Source organism: Rhinopithecus roxellana, chromosome 12 (genome assembly GCF_007565055.1).
Source record: "Rhinopithecus roxellana isolate Shanxi Qingling chromosome 12, ASM756505v1, whole genome shotgun sequence".
NCBI classification, from domain to species: Eukaryota; Metazoa; Chordata; class Mammalia; order Primates; family Cercopithecidae; genus Rhinopithecus; species Rhinopithecus roxellana.
The window spans coordinates 122,833,188-122,856,215 of NC_044560.1; the positions used below are offsets into that span (position 1 = coordinate 122,833,188).

Sequence of the window (23,028 nt, forward strand, 5' to 3'; positions counted from 1 at the left end):
CTTCCCTAGTTAGCACTCCCACACCAGTCTCTGATTTCCTTTCTCTTTTTCTCCCTCTCCCTCCCTCCTTGCTTTCCTCTCTCTCTCTCTTTCTCTTCCTCTCTCTCCCTCTCTCCCCTCCCTGTTTCTCACTCTTTTGTTCTTTCTTTCTCTTCCTTTTCCCACAGCACTGTTCACTCCAGTTATGAGGATAGAGACTGTTCTTTTGTTCCTTAGTGCTTCCCTCCTAAAACACTGCCTAGTGTACACAGTAGGTGTTCAATAAATATTTGGATGAATATAAATGGAAAACTTCCCTAATGCCTTCAAAAGATAGGCTGACTTTCAAATAAATTGATGCAGACTTCAGTAATAGATGTTGCATGAAATGGCTTTTCATTACCATCTGGTTTTCTCTAACCAGAAGAAAAAGCTTTAGGCATTAACGTGTCATGGAAAGCCAGTATTATAGAAGAAACCCAGGCCTGTTTTGACATTTATTCTGAAATGAGAATATTACTTAATTCATGGACTAAGCAGTTCTAAAAATAATTTCATAGATTAAGTTAATAGTTTTGGGGGGGTTCTTAGAGAATCTGAGAATACTTTGACTTGTGCTTTTTATTTTGTATATCAATTTGCAGTGGTCATCCTTCATTAGATACTGTTTAAAACATGGTTATTGCCCGTAGGGAGCTCCTTATGTTTGCTTGGGAAGCCAGACTAAACATTGGAAAAGCACGGTGGCAATACAAGATGAAAGTCAAGGCAGTGACAAAAGTTATTCCAAGGTAGAACACAGTGCTTTGTGGAATCTAACTGGTGCCAAGTGTAATTGCTGACCCAGTTCAGTTTAAAGAACTATACTGTGCAGCCCGTGAAATAGTGTCACTCTTTTGTTCCTTAAAAGCCACTCAAGGTCTCTGACCCCATGGTGTGGCCCTATTATAACTCACATTTTGTTTTCATTGCAGTTGTCGGACAAGTAACCGCAAGAGCTTGATTGTGACCTCTAGCACATCACCTACACTACCACGGCCACACTCACCACTCCATGGCCACACAGGTGAGTGCTTGAAGGTTAAGAAAGGTTGAATGAAAGAGTGGCCACAGATGCCCAGTTTCTTTCCTACTTCTCATGTTGTGCTGTTCAGTACATTACATTGTCACTGTACTTGGTTGACTGAAGCATACAGAGCTCATGGGCTTGCTTTCTGTATGAGAATGAGTTAGCCTGCTTTTGACTCCTGTTTCTTACCTTGTTCTCTCAACATTCCTTTTAGTCTTGTACATATCTTGGGGCCAGGTATGTGTCCTGGGTTTATGGCCTCTGTTTTGGTACGTTCTGGTGTGTTAATGGCTCCATTCATCTTGGGCCGTTTGATGAGGAGTCCAGGAATATTTCGTACTACTGTGCCTGAGGATTAGGGCTCACAGAGAGGGTTTTTGTCTAATGGTACTCCTGTTAACCTTCCTGCTCTTAGATTAGGAGATAACAAAAGCAAGAAGAATATGTGTTTGTTTGTTTGTTTTTAAATAGAAATGAGGTCTCTCTCTGTTGTCCAGGCTGATATTGAAATCCTAGGCTCCCACCTCGACCTCCAAAGTACTGGGAGTATAGGTGTGAGCCACCGCACCCGGGTTGGAGTATTTGTTTCATAACAATACTGATATTACATATTGGAATTAAAGCAAATGACCTCATGGATTCAGGCTGCTCTATCCCTGGAATATGGGCTCTTCCCAACAGTGTAAGGACTGACTTACGTGACTCTGAAGAATATATAAAAATTATGAGGCAACCAGGCACAGTGGTTCCCGCCTGTAATCCCAGCACTTTGGGAGGCTGAGATGGGCCAATTGCTTGAGCTTAGGAGTTTGAGACCAGCCTGGGCAGCATGGCAAAACCCCATCTTTACAAAAAATACACAACTTAGCCGGGCATGGTGGTGTATGTGTGTAGTTCCAGCTACTTGGGAGGCTGAGGTGGGTGGATCGCCTGATCACCTGAGCCCATGGAGGTTGAAATCATATCACTGCACTCCAGCCTGGGCAGCAACAGAATGAGACCCTATCTCAAAAAGAAAAAAAAAAGGCCGGGCGCGGTGGCTCAAGCCTGTAATCCCAGCACTTTGGGAGGCCGAGATGGGAGGATCACGAGGTCAAGAGATCAAGACCATCCTGGCTAACATGGTGAAACCCCGTCTCTACTAAAAAGTACAAAAAAAAAAAAAAAAAAAAACCAGCTGGGCAAGGTGGCAGGCGCCTGTAGTCCCAGCTACTCGGGAGGCTGAGGCAGGAGAACGGCGTAAACCCGGGAGGCGGAGCTTACAGTGAGCTGAGATCCGGCCACCGCACTCCAGCCTGGGCAACAGAGCGAGACTCCGTCAAAAAAAAAAAAAAAAAATAGGAGGCTTGCATTGATTCTGGCACTCTGTCCTTCCCAGGAGAGGGGCAGGAGAAAGACCTCATCGGAGTCAGCCATGTGCTTCTGTGTAGAAGGTATATTCTGGCATCCCAGGGGAACCAGACCAAGGGACTCTGCTTTGCTGAAAGGGCTGCTGCACTTCTGTGCAGTTCATTGCTACACTATTTATAATGGAAGTTCTAAACCTACAGTTAGTGGAAATTGATAGGCTTAGAACTGTTCAGAGCTTGCTGGCTGGGCATAGAAAGTCATAGTCACTGTTGTCCTAAGCCTGGACTTTGTCTGCCTTTGGGCATTAAAGCAGGATATCAAAGCAGTGAAACGAGTCAGCATCAAGCTGAGTAAGATGAGTTTATTCTCCATGGATTTGTTTCCTTGCTCACAGTTTACTGTCTTTGGAGGGAGAAAGTGAGGGTACATGTGGAGTATTTGAGGGCCCTGAGAGTCTGGTGATTCTGAAACTCAACTTTGTCCTTGGGAGAAGGATCTCACCTTCTTTGGCTCAGATTCTCTTAGCCTAGAAGCCAGCCTTTTAGTGTGATGATGGCCTTTTTCCAAGAATCAGTAAATTTCTCAATCACTAGCTGTCACTTTAGAAGATACCACCAAGAGAACAGGGATCCCAGGGAATTGGAGACATACTTGACCTTTAAAGCAAAGCTCTCATTGTGCTTAGGTGCTTTCCTTGAAAAAAAAATTGACTGAGATTAACTGGATTAGCTCAAATAGCACATCTTAGATTTTTAGAGGAACTCAGCGTACATCTATCTGACCTGACCTTTTTATCATATAGAAATAAATTTAACATGTCTAGACCTTGTATGTAGTTGCACAACTGTAATGTGAGTACTGAGCACTAGTTACTACTGGCTGCTCTTCTCTGAGATGATTATCTCTCTATTTAGATTCCCCATAGTTAGCATTTAGAACTAAATTTTCCCTACTCAAGTGGCTTTGATTGAGAACACCACCTGGCCTTTTCAGCCTGCCTGGATCTGTAGACTCCAGCTTTGAGTTAATGTGTGTAACATGCTTAGTACTTTACAAATGTTAGCATCTGTATTATCTCTTAGCAAATCACTGCAGAAAATCTAGGGGGCAAGAATGGACATAAAAGCCCAATTTGTGACTGTAGGCTATACTTACCCAGCTGTTGAGACAGGCAGCACTGATTGTTCCACGCATATCCCACTTGACATTAGATTGTATCCTCAAATCTTATACATCCTGAAATTTACATCCACAGGATATGCCATGACCCTTTACCATCACTTTTAAGTTTTGAATCTGTTGAATAGTATGAGGCCTGTTAATTTGAAAGTAGGTTCATTTATTCCATACAGTTCAATTCAGTATTAAATATCTACTACATAAGTAGGTTATAGCGTCAGTAATGTCAGTTCAGTAGATACATACCAAGCCACTCTGGAAATGGAAACTTCCTACTTTTTTTTTTTTAATTAATAAACTTTATTTCTTAGAGTAGTTGTAGGTTCACAGCAAAATTGAGGAAGATACTGAGATAAACCATATACCCTCTGCCCTCACCTATATATAGGCTCCCCATTATCACGTCCCTAGCAGAGTGCTGCATTGGTTACAGTTGATGAGCCTGCACTGATACATCACCCAGGCACTAGTTTACATTAAGATTCACTGTTAGTGCTATACATTTTGTGTGTTTGGGCAACATTATCATGATACCTATTTACCATTATAGTATCATACAGAGTCTTTTCATTGTCTAAAAATTATCTGTGCTCTGCCTATTTATTTCTTTCTCCCCTTAACTCCTGGCATCCAGTAATCTTTTTACTGTCTCCACAGTTTTGCCTTTTCCAGAATGTCATATAGTTGGAATCATACAGTAGCCTTTTCAGATTGGCTTCTTTTACTTAGTAATGCATACTCAGGTTTCCTCCATGTCTTTTCATGGCTTGATAGCTCATTTCGTTCTAGCACTGAATAATATCCTGTTGTCTGGTTATACCACAGTTTATTTTTATCCACTCACCTACTGAAGGACATCTTGGTTGCTTCTAAGTTTTGGCAATTGTGAAAAAGCTGCTATAAACATCTGCATATAGGTTTTTGGGTAGACATTAATTTTTAACTTATTTGGGTAAATAAGGAGCACAATTGCTATATTGAATGGTAACAGTATATTTGATTTTGTAAAAAACAAACAAACAAAAATTCTTCAAGTTGGGCGTGGTGGCTCACACCTGTAATCCCACACTTTGGGAGGCCAAGGCGGGCAGATCACTTAAAGTCGGGAGTTCGAGACAAGCCCGGCCATCATGGTGAAACGTTGTCTCTACTAAAAATACAAAATTAGCCAGACATGGTGGTGTGCATCTGTAATCCCAGGTACTTGGGAGGCTGAGGCAGGAGAATCACTTGAACCTAGGAGGCAGAGGTTGCAGTGAGCCAAGATTGTGCCACTGCACTCCAGCCTGGGTAGAAGAGTGAGACTCTGTCTCATAAAAAGGAAAACTCCCAAACTGTCTTCCAAAGGGATGGTACTGTTTTACATTCCCACCAGCAGTAAGTGAATAGCTCCTGTTGTGTCATATCCTTGCCAGCATTTGGTGGTGTCAGTGTGTGGATTTGGGTCTTCTTCTTTTTTTTTTTTTTTTTTTTTTTTTTTAAAGGCAGGATCTCACGCTGTCATTCAGGCTGGAGTATGGTGGCACAGTCACAGCTCAATACAGCCTTGAGCCCTCAGGCTTCCAGATTTTGGCCATTCTAATCTATGTGTAGTGGTATCTCATTTAATTTTCAATTCCTGGTGGAGCATGATGGCTTACACTTATAATCCCAGCACTTTGGGGAGGCCTAGGCAGGCTTTGCTTTTTTTTGTTTTTGTTTTTTGAGAGAGAGTCTAGCTCTATCACCCAGGCTGGAGTGCAGTGGTGCAATCTCAGGTCACTGCAACCTCCACCTCCCGGGTTCAAGTGATTCTCCTGCGTCATCCTCCCAAGTAGCTGGGACTACAGGCGTGTGCCACCACGCCCAGCTGATTCTTTATTTTTAGTCGAGATGACGTTTCATGTTGGCCAGGCTGGTCTTGAACTCCTGACCTCAAGTGATCTGCCCACCTCAGCCTCCCAAAGTGCTGGGATTACAGGCATGAGTCACTGCACCTGGCCTTGCATATAACTTTTGACTGCCCCGAAACTTAACTGCTAATAGTCTTCTGTTGACAGAAGCCTTACTGATAACATAGTTAACAAGTAATTTGTATGTTTTGTGTATTATATACGATACTCTTATAACAAAATAAGCTAGAGAAAAGAAAATGTTATTAAGAAAATCACTGGAAGAGAAAATATACTTATTCATTAATTGGAAGTGGATCATCATAAAGGTCTTCGTCCTCATCATCTTCACATTGAGTAGGCTGAGGACGATTAGGGATTAGTCTTGTTATCTCAGGAGTGGCAGAGGCAGAAGAGGTGGAGGAGGTGGAAACAGATGCAGGAGGGGCAGGCACATTCTGTAACTTTTACTGAAAAAATTTGTGTATCAGTGAATCCGTATGGTTCAAACCTGTGTTGTTCAAAGGTCCACTGTAATCCAAATCAACCTTCAAATACCACTATACCACTTTGCCTTATGACAGCAAAATATACCTTAATCCTCTCTTCAGTACCTTGTAATTTTGCTGTCATTCATTTTCACATATATAAGCACGTGTGTGTATAGTGTATGTAAAAGCATACCTAATCACATACATTGTTGCTGTTACAGGTTAAGCACCCCTAGTCCAAAAATCCGAAATCCAAAATGCAAAACTTTTTAAGCACCAACATGAACCTCTCAGGAAATGCTTGTTGGAGTCTTTTAGATTTTGGGCTTTCAGATTTGGGATATTCAGCTGGTTGGTATAATGCAATTATTTCAAAATCAGGAAAAAATTTGAAATTTAAAACACTTCTGGTCTGATAAGGGATACTTATCCTATATTATGTTGAACAGACTTATCTATTAGACAAATTAAGAATAAGAAAAACAAGTTTTTAGTTTACCTTCACTTCTCCAGTGTGCTTGCTTGTTTCATGTAGAGTTCAGTTTCTCCCCTATATAATTTTCTCTCTGAACAACTTCTTTTAACATTTCTTGCAAGGCAGATCTACTGCTATGAAATCCCCCATTTTTTGTTAGGGAAAATCTTTATTTCTTCCTCACCTTTGAAGTATAATTTCACAGGGTACAGAATTTTAGGTTGCTTGCTTTTTTTTTTTGTCTCTCAACACTTTTAATATTTTACTCCACTATCTTCTTGCTTGTGCGGTTTGCGAGAAGTTGGATGTAATTCTTGTCTTTGCTTCTCTGAAAATAAGGTGTTTTTTCCCTCTGGCTTCTTTTAGATTTTTGTGTATCTTTGGTTTTCTATAGTTTGAATATGATATATCTAAGTGCAGTTTTTTTTCTGAATTTATCCTGCTTGGTATTTTCTGAGCTTCCTGAATCTATGGCTTGGTGTCTGACTTTAATTTGGGGAAATTTTACGTCACTATTGCTTCAAATAATTCCCTTCCTTTCTCTTTTTTTTCCTTATATTCCCTGCTACATATATATCACACCTTTTGTAATTGTCTCACAGTTCTCTGATATTCTGGTGTTGATTTTTATTTTCAGTCTCTTTTTTCTTTGCTTTTTAGTTTTGGAAGTTTCTGTTATCATATCCTCAAGATCAGAAATTCTTTCCCCAGCAGTGTTCAGTCTATTAATGAGCCCATCAAAGGCATTCTTCAGTTCTGTTACAGTGATCTTTAACATTTTCTTTTGATTCTTCCTTAGAATTTCTATTTATATTATCCATCTGTTCTTGTGTGTTGTCTATTTTTCCCATTAAAGTTCTTAGCTTAATTAATCATGGTTTTGAAAAATTCCTAATCTGATCATTGCAACATTCCTGTCATTTCTGACTCTGGTACTGATGCTTGTTCTGTCTCCTCAAACTGTTTTTTGCTCTTTAGTGAGCTTTGTAATTTTTTTGTTAAAAGGCAGATGTGATGAACTGAGTAAAAGTAACTGTGATAAATAGGCCTTTCATAATGTATTGGTAAGGTGTAGGGGAGGAGAAGTATTCTATAGCAGGGATCCGCAACCCCTGGGCCACAGACCATACTGCTCGTGGCCTGTTAGAAGCCAGGCCACACAGTAGGAGGTAAGGGTCAGGCAATCAAGTGAAGCTACGTTTGTATTTACAGCCACTCACATTACTGCCTGAGCTCCGCCTTCTGTCAGATCAGCTGTGGCATTTAGATTCTCATAGGACCATGAACCCTATTGTGAACTGTGCATGCAAGGGATCTAAGTTGCACACACTTCTTAATAGAATCTAATGCCCGATGATCTGTCACTGTCTCCCATGACCCCCAGATAGGACCATCTAGTTGCAGGAAAACAAGTTAAAGGCTCCCACCGATTCTATATTATGGTGAGCTGTGTAATTACTTCATTATATGTAACAGTGTAATAATAGAAACAAAGTACACAATAAATGTAATGTGCTTGAATTATCCTGTAAACCCCTTGCCTCCCCACTCCCTGGTCCATGGAAAAATTATCTGCCGTGAAACCGGTTCCTGGTGCCAAAAAGATTGGGGAATGCTGTTCTATAGTCTTGTGACTAGGTCTCAGTCTTTTAATGAGCCTTTGACCCTGGACTGTGAACTTCTCCAGTGCTTCTCAGTTTTTCCCCCACACCATAGTTGGGACAGAATGGTTCTTGGCTGCTGGAATTGGGTATTTCTTCCCCCAAGTAGAGCTGGCATCGATGAAATCCCAGCAAGTTAGGTGCTAACAAAATAGTTTCTCCCAAGGACAGGCCTCGTTAAGAACAGAATGCTCTGGCGTGTATCAAAACAGTTCCTTTTCCCTCCTCCTGCTGGAATCATGAGATTTTCTTCAGTAATCACTGTGAGGATCCAGCAGGGCTCCTTTGGATAAAACTTACAAAAATATGGGGGCCCCCGCATGACTAGATCCCCCTGGAGTTTTTAACTCTCAGCATAATCCCCATTGAGCTTCTAGCAATTCCTCAGTTACAGTTCGGGTTTTCCTGCCCTGGCACTGGTTCCCGTGGAGGTTTTTGCTTAAGAATTTCTGCTCCGGCCGGGCGTGGTGGCTCACGCCTGTAATCCCAGCACTTTGGGAGGCCGAGGCGGGTGGATCACGAGGTCAGGAGATCGAGACCATCCTGGCTAATACGGTGAAACCCTGTCTCTACTAAAAATACAAAAAAAAATTAGCCGGGCGTAGTGGCGGGTGCCTGTAGTCCCAGCTACATGGGAGGCTGAGGCAGGAGAATGACGTGAACCCGGGAGGCGAAGCTTGCAGTGAGCCGAGATCGCTCCACTGCACTCCAGCCTAGGCATCAGAGCAAGAAAAAAAAAAGAATTTCTGCTCCAGTAAGTTGTACCTCACTGTGTCTGCTGTCTGTCCAGTTTTGGGGGCAGTGGTTCATTCTGTGACATTACTTGGCTGACAGATCTAAGAAGAGTTTTTTTTTTTTTTTTTTTTTTTTTTTCCAGTTTGTTCAGCTTTTTACTTGTTAAAACAGAGTGGCAACTCCTAAGCTCTTTGCATGCCAGGCCAGAACTGGAAGTCAGTTTTTTTATTTTTATAACTTGTAGGGTATTTCATTGTGTAACTGTACCACAATTTATTCATTTTCCTATTGGTGAATATTGCATCAGTCTAGGTCCAGTTAGGAGACAGATAACAGACAAGTGATTTAAACAAGATTTAATAAAAGTAATACAAACTATGACAATAAGAGCATAACTTTAACATGTGAGAAAACTCCATAGGATGCCATAGAGCTGAAGGAGAGTTCTCAAGGAAGAACTAACTTGGACGGAAGATTCTCTAGGCTGGATTCAGGCCTTGTTGTAGTTGCAGCCCACTAGATATAGTTGCAGCCCACTGGATGGCAGAGATGTTTTCTGATTCCCAGCCCAAAGCTGGTCCACAGTTACTCAGCAATCAGGGAATGGCCCTCTGGAGCACAGGTGAGTCAGGCCTAGAGAGAGAGAGTGGAGGTGCTGCTGTGAGCACTTTGTGTCCTCAGGAAGGCAATTCCTGGGGGTCGGGTGTGTTGAGCAAGCAAACAGAGTCAGTGGAGACAGGCCTGAAGCACATAGTATCTTTGTAGGTAAGGCTGTGGAAAGGTGTCTGTGTGATTGGGGCAGAACAATCCACATATCCACGTTCCCACATCACTGACTGATAATGCAGTTGCTAGAATTAGCACCAAGAGCCTGTTCTTTCTGCAGTGTGCCTCCAATACCCTCTACTGAGAAAGTTTAACATCATGCTCACTGTAGAGGATAGATGATGCTTAAAGGAATTCTCTCCTTTATCTCAGAGCAGGTATTGAAGGATTAATTTGGAGCTTAGTAGCATTAAATTGATAACCAGCATAGCATTTACATTGTTTATACTTTCCCACTATTATAGTCATCAATGCTGCAGAAACATCCTTCTTCATATTCTTTTTGTATATATGTACATAGACTTTTTCTGGCATATATATGGAGGGATGGAATTGCTGAGTCTTGGAATAAACTGTATAAATTTTCAGGAATAGGATCAGTAGGTCGGGAGGCATGCATATTTTAATGATGTTTGTTACATATCATCTAACTGATATTACAAGAGTATTCTGGAACTAAGAATGTGCCTTCCATAAAAGCATGCAGTCCTTATCATTCAAGGTTAAACTCAAGCTCTAGTGTTAAGCAGGAAGATCCGGCTACCAATTCCAGGTGAGGACTCCTGCTGCGTGGAGGATGACAAAGATCATAATAATGCCAGCTGTCAGTAGGAGTCCACAGACCCCGGCCCACTGCTTCTTCTGTGGGTTTGAAGCTGTCAAGGAGGGGACTCAACATTCAAGACACTGGTTGGAACAGCATTTCACTCACAGAAAGGATAGATACAGCATGATCAGAGTGTGATGTGCACCAGTCCCTCATGGCCATTGGGTCCCTCCAGTGGCCTGCGGAGGGTGATGGACTGCACACATCCTTTTCATGCTACTGGCAAAGATCCCATTCCATCCTGTGGTGAGCAGATACACTGGTGGGGCTGGCCGTGTGCCACGTGACGCACACACTTAAGCAATACAAAGAAGTTTACTCCATACCCAGAAGAGGGGAAAAGTTTCTCCTAATAAGGAAGAAGAATCTCGGGCCAAGTGACAGCTTGCCACACAGCTTCCTTATGAGGGAAAGTTCTAGACCCAGGGCACTAATTGGGCAGTCTTGGAGAGGGGTGGCAGGTCACGTGATGGCTACATCCCTACGGCCAGTAATCCGTCCCTCTTTACTCCCTGACACTTACAGCCTCTTCACCTCTATCTGTGTTGAATCTACTTGGGCTAATTTCATTATCCCTTACTCCTGTTTATGCCCATTGCCACAGGAACCCTCAGGTTACCCGCACCCCATAATCTACACGCCTAAGTCATCTAAACCTCTGAACATTCCCTGCTGTGTCTTATCCCTCCCTGACTCTGGAAACCCTTCCAGTTTACCTTTTGAAATTCCAGTTCTTTACCAGCAAAATCTGTCTCCTAATCTGTTCTCTAAACATTCTGTCTTCTTCCTGTTCTACTGGAATCATAGGGGAAGAGGGAGAGCTTAGAATACTGATTATCTGCAGACTACTCAAGTGTTAGCCCTTTTTTCTCTCATAATCTCAAAGCATTGGGTTTAGTAGTAAGGGTAGATGTCCTCTGTCTTTTCATTATTTTCACTGTCTTCTCCCTAATCTTCCCATACTTAGATCATTAATTTGTATCATTTAATACCTATCATTGCAGCTGTAAAACTCTTCATACATTGCAATCGTAACAATTTTAGCTCTTGACTGCAATTACTGTCTTCAGTTTTACTCCTGTATTATTCTTGTTTTTCAGTCTGTTTATGAGCTGTAATGTGTTATTCTTGATGGTTTCGATACACCCATAGTTGATCACTCCATTTCTTAAGACTTTCTGTTCTTTGAACTCCTGTCTTCCAGTGAACCTCTCCACTACCCTACCTCAATCACTTATGCCCTAGATCTATACTTTAGACTTTGTCTCCATAATTTCAGTTTCCTTCTTCCTGCTTTCTGAGCACCACCTCTAATCTTTCTATAGCTTGTGTCATCTGGAAACCCTACCTCTGAAAAACAGTCGTTTGATCCTGGGACCTTTAATCTTGGGAACCTTCACTCACTATATTGAGATGTCTTCCAGACATCTGTGTGAATAATTCAGGATGTTTGTCTTGATTTCAAGGAAAAAATAGGGCTAGAGATACAAATGTTGGACTTTCACCATATAAAAAGATCTTAAAGCTGTGTGTCTAGATGTCATCACCTAGGAAGTGAACGTAGACAGAAAGGACTGAAGGTACAAGGACTGAATCCTGGGACATTCCAGTTTTCTGAGATCAAGAGAATGAGGAGAGACCCAAAAGGAAAGAGGAAAACTTAGAAAATACGGTGTCCTGGAAACCACGTAAAAGGAGTATTTCAGAAATAGTATGTGATCACCTGAGCCAAATGATATAGACAGATCAAGTGACATGAAGTCTGAGTATTGCCAGTGGGATATAGCAATGTGATGTCAGTGTTGACATTGATAGCTGTTTTGATGGAATGGTGGGGGCAAAACCTAATTGGTGAGCAAGAAAGAAAGGGAAAAAGAAAATGGAGATAATAACTAAATAATTGGTTCAAGGAGTTTTGCTGTTAGAACAGAAATGAAATGCAAAGATGGGCGGAGGGATCAAGAGAGTTTTGAAAAAAAGTAACGGTGTCTATGTACATACACTGATGGAAGTGATTCAACAGCAAGAGAAAATCTGATAATGCAAGAGAAAAGGAGAATGGCTGACGCAGTGTCCTTCTGTAGTTGAGAGGGGATGGGATCTGGTAAATAAGCAGTAGGTTAGCCTAGTCAGGAGTGCAAACAATCCTTCCCTAGGAATAGGGGAGGATGTTGGGAATGCAGTGCAGATTATGGCTGGGTAGATGTGATAAAGATAGCTTATTGAAGTTCTTCTCTGATTAGTTGAGGCCAGGTGCAGTGGCTCACGCCTGTAATTCCCACACTTTGGGAGGCCAAGGCGGGAGGATCACATGAGCCCAGTAGTTTGAGACCAGCCTGGGCAACATGGTGAAACCCCATCTCTACAAATGATACAAAAATTAGCTGGGCATGGTGTTGCATACCTGTAGTTCCAGCTACTTGGGAGACTGAGGTGGGAGGATCATCTGAGCCTCAGGAGTTCAAGGCTGCAGTGAGCTGTGATTGCACGGAACTGTGATTGTGATTTTGAGACAGAGCAAGACCCTGTCTCAAAAAAAACCTTTTTTTTCTCACTGAAATGGAAAGCGAGGTGATTAGCTGAGAGCCTGAAGAGAGAGGATAAAGTATGATACAGTCTTTTAAAAGGATGGAGAAAGAATACACTGAGAAGTATGGTCTGATTTCCAGTAGTATGAAGAGCCAAAGTTAGTGATCATACACATAAAGAGAGACTAGTCAGCTTTTCTATATGAATTTCTGGAACTTCTCAGGCTAGGATTTTGGAAAGATTGTGTGAAGATACTGAAATTACTCCTGACAGAAGGCATGATAAAAAGAATATCAGTGATATAGGAATAAAAATCTTTCAAGAGTGAAGGGAATTTCCCAAAGGTTTGTATGTGAATTTTAGCAAGGAGGGGTAATGGTTGTTGTAGTCTGATGACATCATTTCAAACCTGGGTGTTTTTACGGAGAACAGAGGGAGAATGCCTGAAGATGAAATGAGCCAGCAGGATATCTACCCCACTTCTAGGTCTAGTGGTACAAAGGGTGTATAAAATCCAACAGCCATCATTTGAGAGAGCTGCAGAGGAAGCTTCATCCACAGGGGACAGTCAAGTTTCAACCTGTTCAGGGTATGTTAAGGGCTGTACTAAATGTGTGTTGGTGCTTGGGAGTACAAAAGTAAATATATGTAACCCAAGCTAGTCATTAAGCAAGGTGTTCTTTTTGGAGCTAGCTCATTGAATGAAGTAGAGAGCTCGTTCTAAGATCTGTATGAAATAGAATTGTATGATTAGGAAATTAACAGTCCAGTGCATTATAGTTGCCTGGACACGATGGCTCACTCCTGTAACTCCAACACTTTGGGAGGCCAAGGTGGGAGGATCACTTGAGGCCAGGAGTTCGAGACTAGCCTAGGCAACATAATGAGTCCCTGTCTCTACAAAAAAAAAAAAAAAAAAAAAAAAAAAAAGCCAGGTGTGGCGATACACGCTTGTAGTCCCAGGTGCTCAGTAGGCTGAAGTGGGAGGGAGGATTGCTTGAGTACAGGAGGTCACGGCTGCAGTAAGCCGCAGTCACGCCACTGCACTGCTCTCCAGCCTGTGAAACAGAGCAAGATTCTGTCTAAAAAAAAAAAACAAGCACAAACCATAAAAAAGTACAGATTATATGTTACTAGATTATAAACTACTAATCAAATATGGATGGGTAGGGAGAAAGTCATGGAGGGCTATATGCAGTGCTAAAGGGATGAGGTATGAAGACTCCATGGCATGGACTCTTTTTTACCTAAGATCCATGGACCCTGAGTGGTTTTAGAAGTACCATAAGTCTCCTAAAATTCTATTCCCAATTTTGTATATATGTTCATTTTCTTGTGGAGGGAGTTTATCAAGATTTGCCAAAGGTTGTTTTTCAATCTAAAAACTGAATACTTTGTTGTTGTTGTTGTTTTTGTTTTGTTTTGTTTTTTTGGAACAGAGTCTCTCTTGCCCAGGCTGGAGTGCAGTGGTGCAATTTTGGCTCACTGCAACCTCCACCTCCTGGGTTCAAGTGATTCTTGTGCCTTAGCTTCCCAAGTAGCTGGAACTACAGGTGTGCACCACCACACCCAGCAAATTTTTTTTATTTTTAGTAGAGATGGGGTTTCGCCATGTTGGCCAGGCTGCTTTTGAACTCCTGACCTCAGGTGATCTGTCTACCTCGGCCTCCTAGATTGCTCAGGTTACAGGTGTGGGCCACCACACCCGGGGAAAACTAAATACTTTAAGGCTTGAAGAGGCAAAGTGGGCCGGGCACAGTGACTCACGCCTGTAATCCCAACACTTTGGGAGGCTGAGGTGGGCAGATCACTTGAGGTCAGGAGTTGGAGACCAGCCTGGTCGACTTGGTAAAACCCCATCTCTATTAAAAATACAAAAATTATCCAGGCATGGTGGCACATGCCCGTAATCCCAGCTACTCAGGGCCACGAGGTGTGAGAAGAATGCAAGGAAAACTCTGGAAAAATTAAAATCACATTGTTCTAATGGTGATTACCTGTGAAAAAAAGTAAAAAACCAGCTTTCACTTTTAATTCAATTTGCTACTGTTTTTGGTCATAAGAATTTGAATTGTATGATAAAAATGTTGAAAGTTATTAACAGAGGGCAGTGCTGGCAGTTGGAAGACTGGTTAAGAGGCCATTGCATTTATCAAGATGTTAGGGGAATGTTTAAAATAAAGAAAATATATGAATATGAGAAAAATGTAAGAGATTAAATCAGTGGCATGTGGATTGATTGTCTTCAAATTCCCTGAGTGATTAATGCCGTGTGTTGATACCCTTAACTTAGATAAGGAATACTAATAGGAAGAGAAGAGTTAGGAGAGGAAGACGAACCCAGGATCAAATTTACACATATTCAGACTCTTGATTTATGACAAATAGTGGCACTATAGAGCTGCAGGCAAAATCCATTGGATGTTCATATGGAGAAATTGGAAAATATGGCTCTTCACAAAAAAATCAATTCCAGGTGAATCATAGTTTTAAATGTGAAAGGTAATACAGTAAAACTTTTAGAAGGTGTACAAAAGAAAATCTGCATGGCCTTAAAATAGGGAAATTTTTTAAAAACAGGATATAAAGGATAAGATTCCTAAATTTGACTGCATTTAAAATGAAGGGCCAGGCTCGGTGGCTCACGCCTGTAATCCCAGCACTTTGGGAGGCCGAGGCGGGTGAATCACGAGGTCAGGAGATGGAGACCATCCTGGCTAACACGGTGAAACCCCGTCTCTACTAAAAATACAAAAAAATTAGCCAGGCATGGTGGCAGGCGCCTGTAGTACCAGCTACTCCGGAGACTGAGGCAGGAGAATGGCATGAACCCGGGAGGCGGAGCTTATAGTGAGCCAAGGTCGCTCCACTGCATTCCAGCCTGGGTGACAGAGCGAGACTCAGTCTCAAAAATAAAAAATAAAATAAATAAATAAATAAATAAAGTAAGTGAAGAATTTCACCAGGTACGGTGGCTCATGCCTGTAATCCCAGCACTTTGGGAGGCCGAGGTGGGCAGATCACCTTAGGTCAGGAGTTTGAGACCAGCCTGGCTGACATGGTGAAACCATCTCTACTAAAAATATAAAAATTAGTCAGGCATGGTAGCGGGTGCCTATAATCCCAGCTACTCAGGAGGCTGAGGCAGGAGAATGGGTTGAACCCATGAGGCAGAGATTGCAATGAGCCAAGATGGCGCCATTGCACTCTAGCTTGGGCGACAAGAGGGAAACTGTCTCAAAAAAAAAAAAAAAAAAGCCAGGTGCAGTGGCTCACGCCCGTAATCCTAGCACTTTGGGAGGCCGAGGCGGGCAGATCACGAGGTCAAAGAGATCGAGAGCATCCTGGCTAACATGGTGAAACCCTGTCTCTACTAAAAGTACAAAAAAATTAGCCAGGCATGGTGGCACGTGTCTGTAGTCCCAGCTACTCGGGAGGCTGAGGCAGGAGAATCGCTTGAACACGAGAATTACTTGAACCGGGGAGGCGGAGGTTGCAGCGAGCAAAGATCACACCACTGCACTCCAGCCTGGGCAACAGAGCAAGACTCTGTCTCAAAAAAGAAAGAAAGAAAATGCAAAATAAAATCACAAAAAGATATTATATGACCACCAATAATGGCTTAAAGAGTGACAAAACCAAGTATAGATGAGTATGTGAAACAATAGAAATCCATAAGCGCTACTGGTGAGTGTATAAATTAATACAACTATTTTGCAAAACAGCTTGGCATTTTCTTATGTAAAGTACAGAAAAACAAACTAGAACACAAACGGACACATATTATATAATCTCATTTCTATGAAATGTCCAGGATACACAATTTCATAGAGGCAGAAAGTAGATTAGTAGTAGCCAGGGTCTCGAGTAGAGGGAAATGAAGAGTGACTGCTAACAGGTAGAGATTATTTTTTGGATGATAAAAATATTCTGGAATTATATAATGGTTATCATTACATAGCTTTGTGAATATACTGAAAACCCCTAAACTGCATGCTTAAGGGTAAATGTTACATGAAAGTTATATCTCACTTTTAAAATTGTATGAGAGAAAAACTAGAGCGTTTAGAGTTGCATATTTAGTTGGTAAAGCTATAAGGAAGTGATTATCATAATATTGACTTTAGATGGGGTAAAGGGAGGGGTTTTGATCAGGAGGGATTACATGGAGGGATTTTGGAAGATGGCATTGTAAAACCTAGATGGTGTTTACACAGGTGCTTACTATACAATTATATTCCTTTATAACTAGTTAAACTGTATAAATGAAGCAGCTGGTTCAAGGTCAACTGACTGCTCCAAGTTTTGTTTATACCTTGTTTCTCTGGGATGAATGATCACTTACCTTTGAACTGTCTCCTCCAGCTGCTAAAATCGATTCGTAAAGTGGAAAAAGTCTACTTGCTAGGCTGCTGGATTTTCTGTCAGATTTTTTTTTTTTTTGGCCCCGTTGAGTCATTTATTGCTGCCTTAAGGAAATATTCTTCTCAATAATGTCATTTTTTCTGGAGCTAGAACCATGAATGTAAGTCATCAATAATAATCAACTTAGCTGGGCACAGTGACTCATACCTGTAATATCAACACCTGGGGAAACCAAGGTAGGAGAATTGCTTGAGACCAGCCTGGACAATATAGTGAGACTCCCATCTCTTCCAAAAATTAAAAAAATTATCTGGCTTTTCGACTTTATGATGGCTCACACCTGCTCCTCAGGAGGTTGAGGTGGGAGGATCACTTAAGCCCAGGAGTTTTGAGGCTGCAGTGAGCTATGCCTGCACCACTGCATTCCTGGGTGACAGAATAAGACCCTCCCTGAAACCAAAACAAATAAAAAAATGTAGCTATAAAAAAGAATGAAATCATTGATACAGCTGGAGGCCATTGTCCTAAGTTAATTAAGGCAGGAACAGAAAATAAAATACTGCATGTTCTCCCTTGTATGTGGGAGCTAAACAGTGGTTACTCATGGCCATAAAGATGGCAACAGGCCAGGTGCAATGGCTCAACGCCTGTAATCCCAGCTACTTGGGAGGCTGAGGCAGGAGAATCACTTGAACCCATGGAGATGGAGGTTGAGATCGCCCCACTGCACTCCAGCCTGAGCAACTGAGTGAGACTCTGTCTCCAAAAAAAAAATAAAATAAAATGGCAACAGAAGACTGAAGACTACTTAGAGGGGGCAGAGAAGGAGGGGGCAAGAGTTGAAAAAGTAGCTATTGGGTTCTGTGCTCACTACATGGGTGATGAGATCAATTGTATCCCAAACCTCAGCATCACGCAATATACCCAGGTAATAAAACTGCAAGTGTACCCACTGAATCTAAAAGTTGAAATGATTTTTTATGTGAATTTTTAAAGAATCAGTTTAAATATTTTCTTCAGACTGTTTTGTTGTTTTTGCTTTTTGTCTTTGGACACAAGGTTTCGCCTTGTCACATAGGCTATAGTGTAGTGGCACAATCACAGCTCATTGCAGCCTCAACCTGCTGGGCTCAAGCAATCCTCCCAACTCAGTATCTGGGACTACATGTGCGCACCACCATGCCCAACTAATTTTTTAATTTTTTTGTAGAGACAAAGTCTCACTGTGTTGCCCGGACTGGCCTCAAACTCCTGAGCTCAAGTGATCCTCCTGCCTTGGCCTCCCAAAGTGCTAGGATTACAAGTGTGAGCTACCATGCTGGCCCAGAATGTTGTTATAACGTCTTAATCTTCCCTCCCGCAAAATAAGACCAATTCGAATTGTAACCATCCAATGGGTTCTCCTTGCCCACTGCCCAGATAGGGCCAATTTATCAAAACAGGGGAATTGCAATAGAGAAAGAGTTTAATATATGCGGAGCTGGCCAAACGGGAGACTGGAATTTTATTACTGAAATCATCCTCCCCCAAATTTCTGAGGCTAGGGTTTTTTGGTGGTTTTTTTGTTTGTTTTGAGATGGAGTCTCAAAAATTGCACTCCAGCGCCCAGGCTGGAGTGCAATGATGCGATCTCGGCTCACTACGACCTCTGCCTCCCGTGTTCAAGTGATTCTCCCACCTCAGCCTCCCAAGTAGCTGGATTACAGGTGTGCGTCACCACACACGGCTAATATTTGTAGTTTTAGTAGAGATGGGGTTTCACCATGTTGGCCAGGCTGGTCTCGAACTCCTGACCTCAGGTGATCTGCCCGCCTTGGCCTCTCAAAGTGCTGGGATTACAGACGCGAGCCACTGCACCTGGCCGAGGCTAGGGTTTTTTAAGGATAGTTTGGTGGGCAGGGGGCTAGGGAATGGGGGAATGTCGATTGGTTGGGTCAGGGATGATGTTGTCTGTAGGAGAATCTGTGAGGTGAGGAATCTCGTGTCCTCTGGCTGAATAACTCCTGAGCCATAATTTTTAACCTTGTGGCTAATTTGTCAGTTTTACCAAAGTGGTCTGGTCCCCAATCCTTCAGAGGGTTTTTCCCAGGAGGAGCTGTTACCATCTTTGTTTCGAAGTAAACTAAATTCCTACCAAAGTTAGTTTTGGCCCATGTTCAGAAATGTACAAGGGCAGCTTGGAAGTTAGAAGCAAGATGGAGTTGGTTAGGTCAGATTTCTTTCATTGTCATAATATTCCTATGTTACATTTTTCTCACTGTCATCATTTTGGCAGAGGCAGTTTCAAAATTATTTATTTTATTCTGTCAATAAACTTTAAAATGGTAGTAATTTTGGCCTTTTTTTTTTTTTTTTTTAAACAGAGTCTTGCTCTGTTGCCCAGGCTGGAGTGCAGTGGTGTGATCTCAGCTCACTGCAACCTGTCTACCTCCCTGGTTCAAGCAATTCCCCTGCCTCAGCCTCAGCCTCCCAAGTAGCTGGGATTACAGGTACACACCACCACTCCCTGCTAATTTTTTTGTATTTTTAGTAAAGACGGAGTTTTACCATGTTTGCCAGACTGGTCCCAAACTCCCGACCTCAGGCAGTCTGCCTGCTTCAGCCTCCCAAAGTGGTGTGATTACAGGCTTGAGCCACCACGCCTGGCTGTAATTTTGGCCTTTTAAGGTGAAGTGTATATTGGAAAAATAGAGAAAACCCAATACAAGTAGCACACATTTTTAGGCCTTAGCATCTGGGGTAGAATAAAGAATTTCTGTGATTTTTGTTCCAGATGTAGGCACAGAGCCTCTGAAAACCTTGGAATTTCCTGAAACATAGGATTGTCTTGTTATACCAGTGAGGTAACTCGTAGTGGGCCCCTTGATAGTTTCAGGATGGGGACTGATCACCAGAAAGACAAACCACATTATTAGAAGGTTGAGACAGAGGCCAGGAGATTGAGTTCAGTCATTTAGCCAATCATTTAATCAATCATGACTATGTAATAAAAATTAAAACTCTGGACAACCTTAAGCTCAGTAGAGCTTCCTGGTTGGTGAACACAGGAGGGCTACACTCCCAGATTCCACAAGGAGAGGGCACAGGAGCTCTACTTTCCCTCCCACACCTCACCCTGCCTTTGTATATCCTTTATAATAAAATCATAATAATAAGTATAGTGCTTTTCTAAATTCTATTAGTTGTTCTAGTAAATTATTGAATGTGGGAGGGCTGTGAGTACTTCCTGAATTTGTAGCTAGTCAGCCAGGTATGCTGGTGGTCTTGGCCCCGCCCCGCACTGCCCCCACAAAGACTTAGGACTGGTGTTGGAAGTGAGGTAGTCTTGTTGAGGACTTTGCTCTTAAACTGTGGGGTCTATGCTAACTCTGTATGGATGGCGTCAGAGTTTGATTGCAGTATACCCAGCTTGAGGTAGTGTCAGAATAGCATCTTCTGAAAAGTCTGCAGAGCCTAGCCAGTTGGAAAGAATGCTTGTTTATTATATTGTTGCTTGCATTTGGTGGGAATTCATCATTACTTCCCCATGCATTACAGATGCCTTTTGCCAAAAATTTCCATCAAATACATAGTGGTCTGTTTTTTGCTATTATCCTGGCAACAACTCCATAACTTGGAAGCCATTTCTTTTTTCCAACATTGGCCATATTTGGTAATGTAGAATGTTGAATTGTGAATCAGCTCTGAAAAATCCTAATAAATAAATGAACCTTAAAAATTGATAACTTAATAAGTACAGTATTTATCTTATTTATATTAGAACAAAGACTTATCATATGATATCTTTCATTCTGGTAGGTGTCACCAATGATTCAATGTAAGACTTGGAAAAAATCTTTGACACAGAAGGTGTTGTAAACTCAGCACGTTCTGATTTCGTTATCATGGAAGCCCTCATCATTTTTCATTTGGCTTATTGAAGATCCCTCAACTCCTTTTCCCTCTCTATTCTGTCCATTCTAAATTTTAGAGTAAGACACTTTTTTTTTTTGAGACGGAGTCTCACTCTGTCGCCCAGGCTGGAGTGCAGTGGCCGGATCTCAGCTCACTGCAAGCTCCGCCTCCCAGGTTTACGCCATTCTCCTGCCTCAGCCTCCCGAGTAGCTGGGACTACAGGCGCCCACCACCTCACCCAGCTAGCTTTTTGTATTTTTTAGTTGGGTGTGGTGGTGTGCACCTGTGGTGGTAGTCAGTTGGGAGGCTTAGGTGGAAGATCACTGGAACCCAGGAAGTCAAGGCTGGGGTTGACTTGACTTCAAGTCAAGTGGGTTCCAGTGAAGTGAGACGGGGTTTCACTAGGTTAGCCAGGATGGTCTCGATCTCCTGACCTCGTGATCTGCCTGTCTCGGCCTCCCAAAGTGCTGGGATTACAGGCTTGAGCCACCGCGCCCAGCCTTTTTTTTTTTTTTTTTTTTTAAAGAGACCAGATCTTACTCTCTTACCCAGGCTGGAGTGCAGCCACATGATCGCAGCTCACTGCAACCTCTACCTTCCAGGGCTCAAGCAGTCCTCCCACCTCAGCCTCTCGAGTAGCTGTTACAACAGGTATGCACCACCACACTCAGCCAATTTTTTTTAAGTTTTGATAGAGATGGAATCTCACTATGTTGCTCAGGCTGGTCTTGAACTCCTCAACTTCAGAAGTCCTCCCACAGTGTTAGGATTACAGGCATGAGCCACCTCACCTAGCCCAATTTTCTTAAAATGTGTTTCAAATATTCCAACTTTTTCTGTGCTAACAAGTGATTTTTAGTAGTATGCTCCCTAGGAGTATGGGGTAAGGGGCACAAACAGTCTTTTCAGGGTGAATGTGATATTTTAGCATTGAGTTTAAAGGTAGCTACACTTTAAAAGAAATTTGTGGCCGGGCGCGGTGGCTCAAGCCTGTAATCCCAGCACTTTGGGAGGCCGAGACGGGCGGATCACGAAGTCAGGAGATCGAGACCATCCTGGCTAATATGGTGAAACCCCGTCTCTACTAAAAAAATACAAAAAACTAGCCGGGCGAGGTGGCAGGCGCCTGTAGTCCCAGCTACTCGGGAGGCTGAGACAGGAGAATGGCGTAAACCCGGGGGCCGGAGCTTGCAGTGAGCTGAGATCTGGCCACTGCACTCCAGCCTGGGCGACAGAGCAAGACTCTGTCTCAAAAAAAAAAAAAAAAAAAAAGAAATTTGTGCCACAGAGAAAGCAATTTGAAGATGGATGTTTAGAAATGTTAACCATCTATATGTGATTTTGGTTGAAAAATGTTATGCCTCCTTTAAAAGCTAAGTCTATCATTTGAAAACATTGGAAATAGAATGTTTCTAATCTTTCAAAAGAAAGGTTCAATTTTTAATCTATTGTTTAAAAATATAAAACTATAATACCTCTTCATTAGTTTCCAAGAAAAATTGCTGACATTATTTTATTTTATTTTATTTTATTTTTGAGACAGAGCCTCACTCTTTCAACTAGGCTGGAGTGCAGTGACACAGTCATGGCTCATTGCAGCCTTGACTTCCTGGGTTCCAGTGATCTTCCACCTAAGCCTCCCAACTGACTACCACCACAGGTGCACACCACCACACCCAGCTAATAATTTTTTAAATTTCTGTAGAGACAGAGTCTCACTGTGTTGTTGTCCAGGCTGGTCTTGAACTCTTGGCCTCAAGTGATCCTCCTGCCTCATCCTCCCAAAGTACTGAGATTACAGGCATGAACCACCATGCCTGGCCTATTTTTTATTTATTTATTTATTTGAGGCGAAGTCTCCCTCTGTCGCCCAGGCTGGAGTGCAGTGGCGCGATCTCAGCTCACTGCAAGCTCCGCCTCCCAGGTTCACGCCATTCTCCTGCCTCAGCCTCCCGAGTAGCTGGGACTACAGGCGCCTGCCAACACATCTGGCTAATT

At 42.3% G+C, this 23,028-nt stretch overlaps 1 protein-coding gene across 10 annotated transcripts in view; it reads left to right on the top strand.

The window, feature by feature from the left end:
• The window catches only part of MAST2 (microtubule associated serine/threonine kinase 2), a 257,689-nt gene that overhangs the window by 185,299 nt on the left and 49,362 nt on the right, over positions 1-23,028 (top strand). For all 10 annotated transcript variants that reach the window (XM_030912620.1, XM_030912621.1, XM_030912622.1 and 7 more), the window contains one exon: positions 954-1,045. In XM_030912620.1, the coding sequence (XP_030768480.1) occupies positions 954-1,045 (92 nt within the window). The remainder of the gene's footprint in view (positions 1-953; positions 1,046-23,028) is intronic.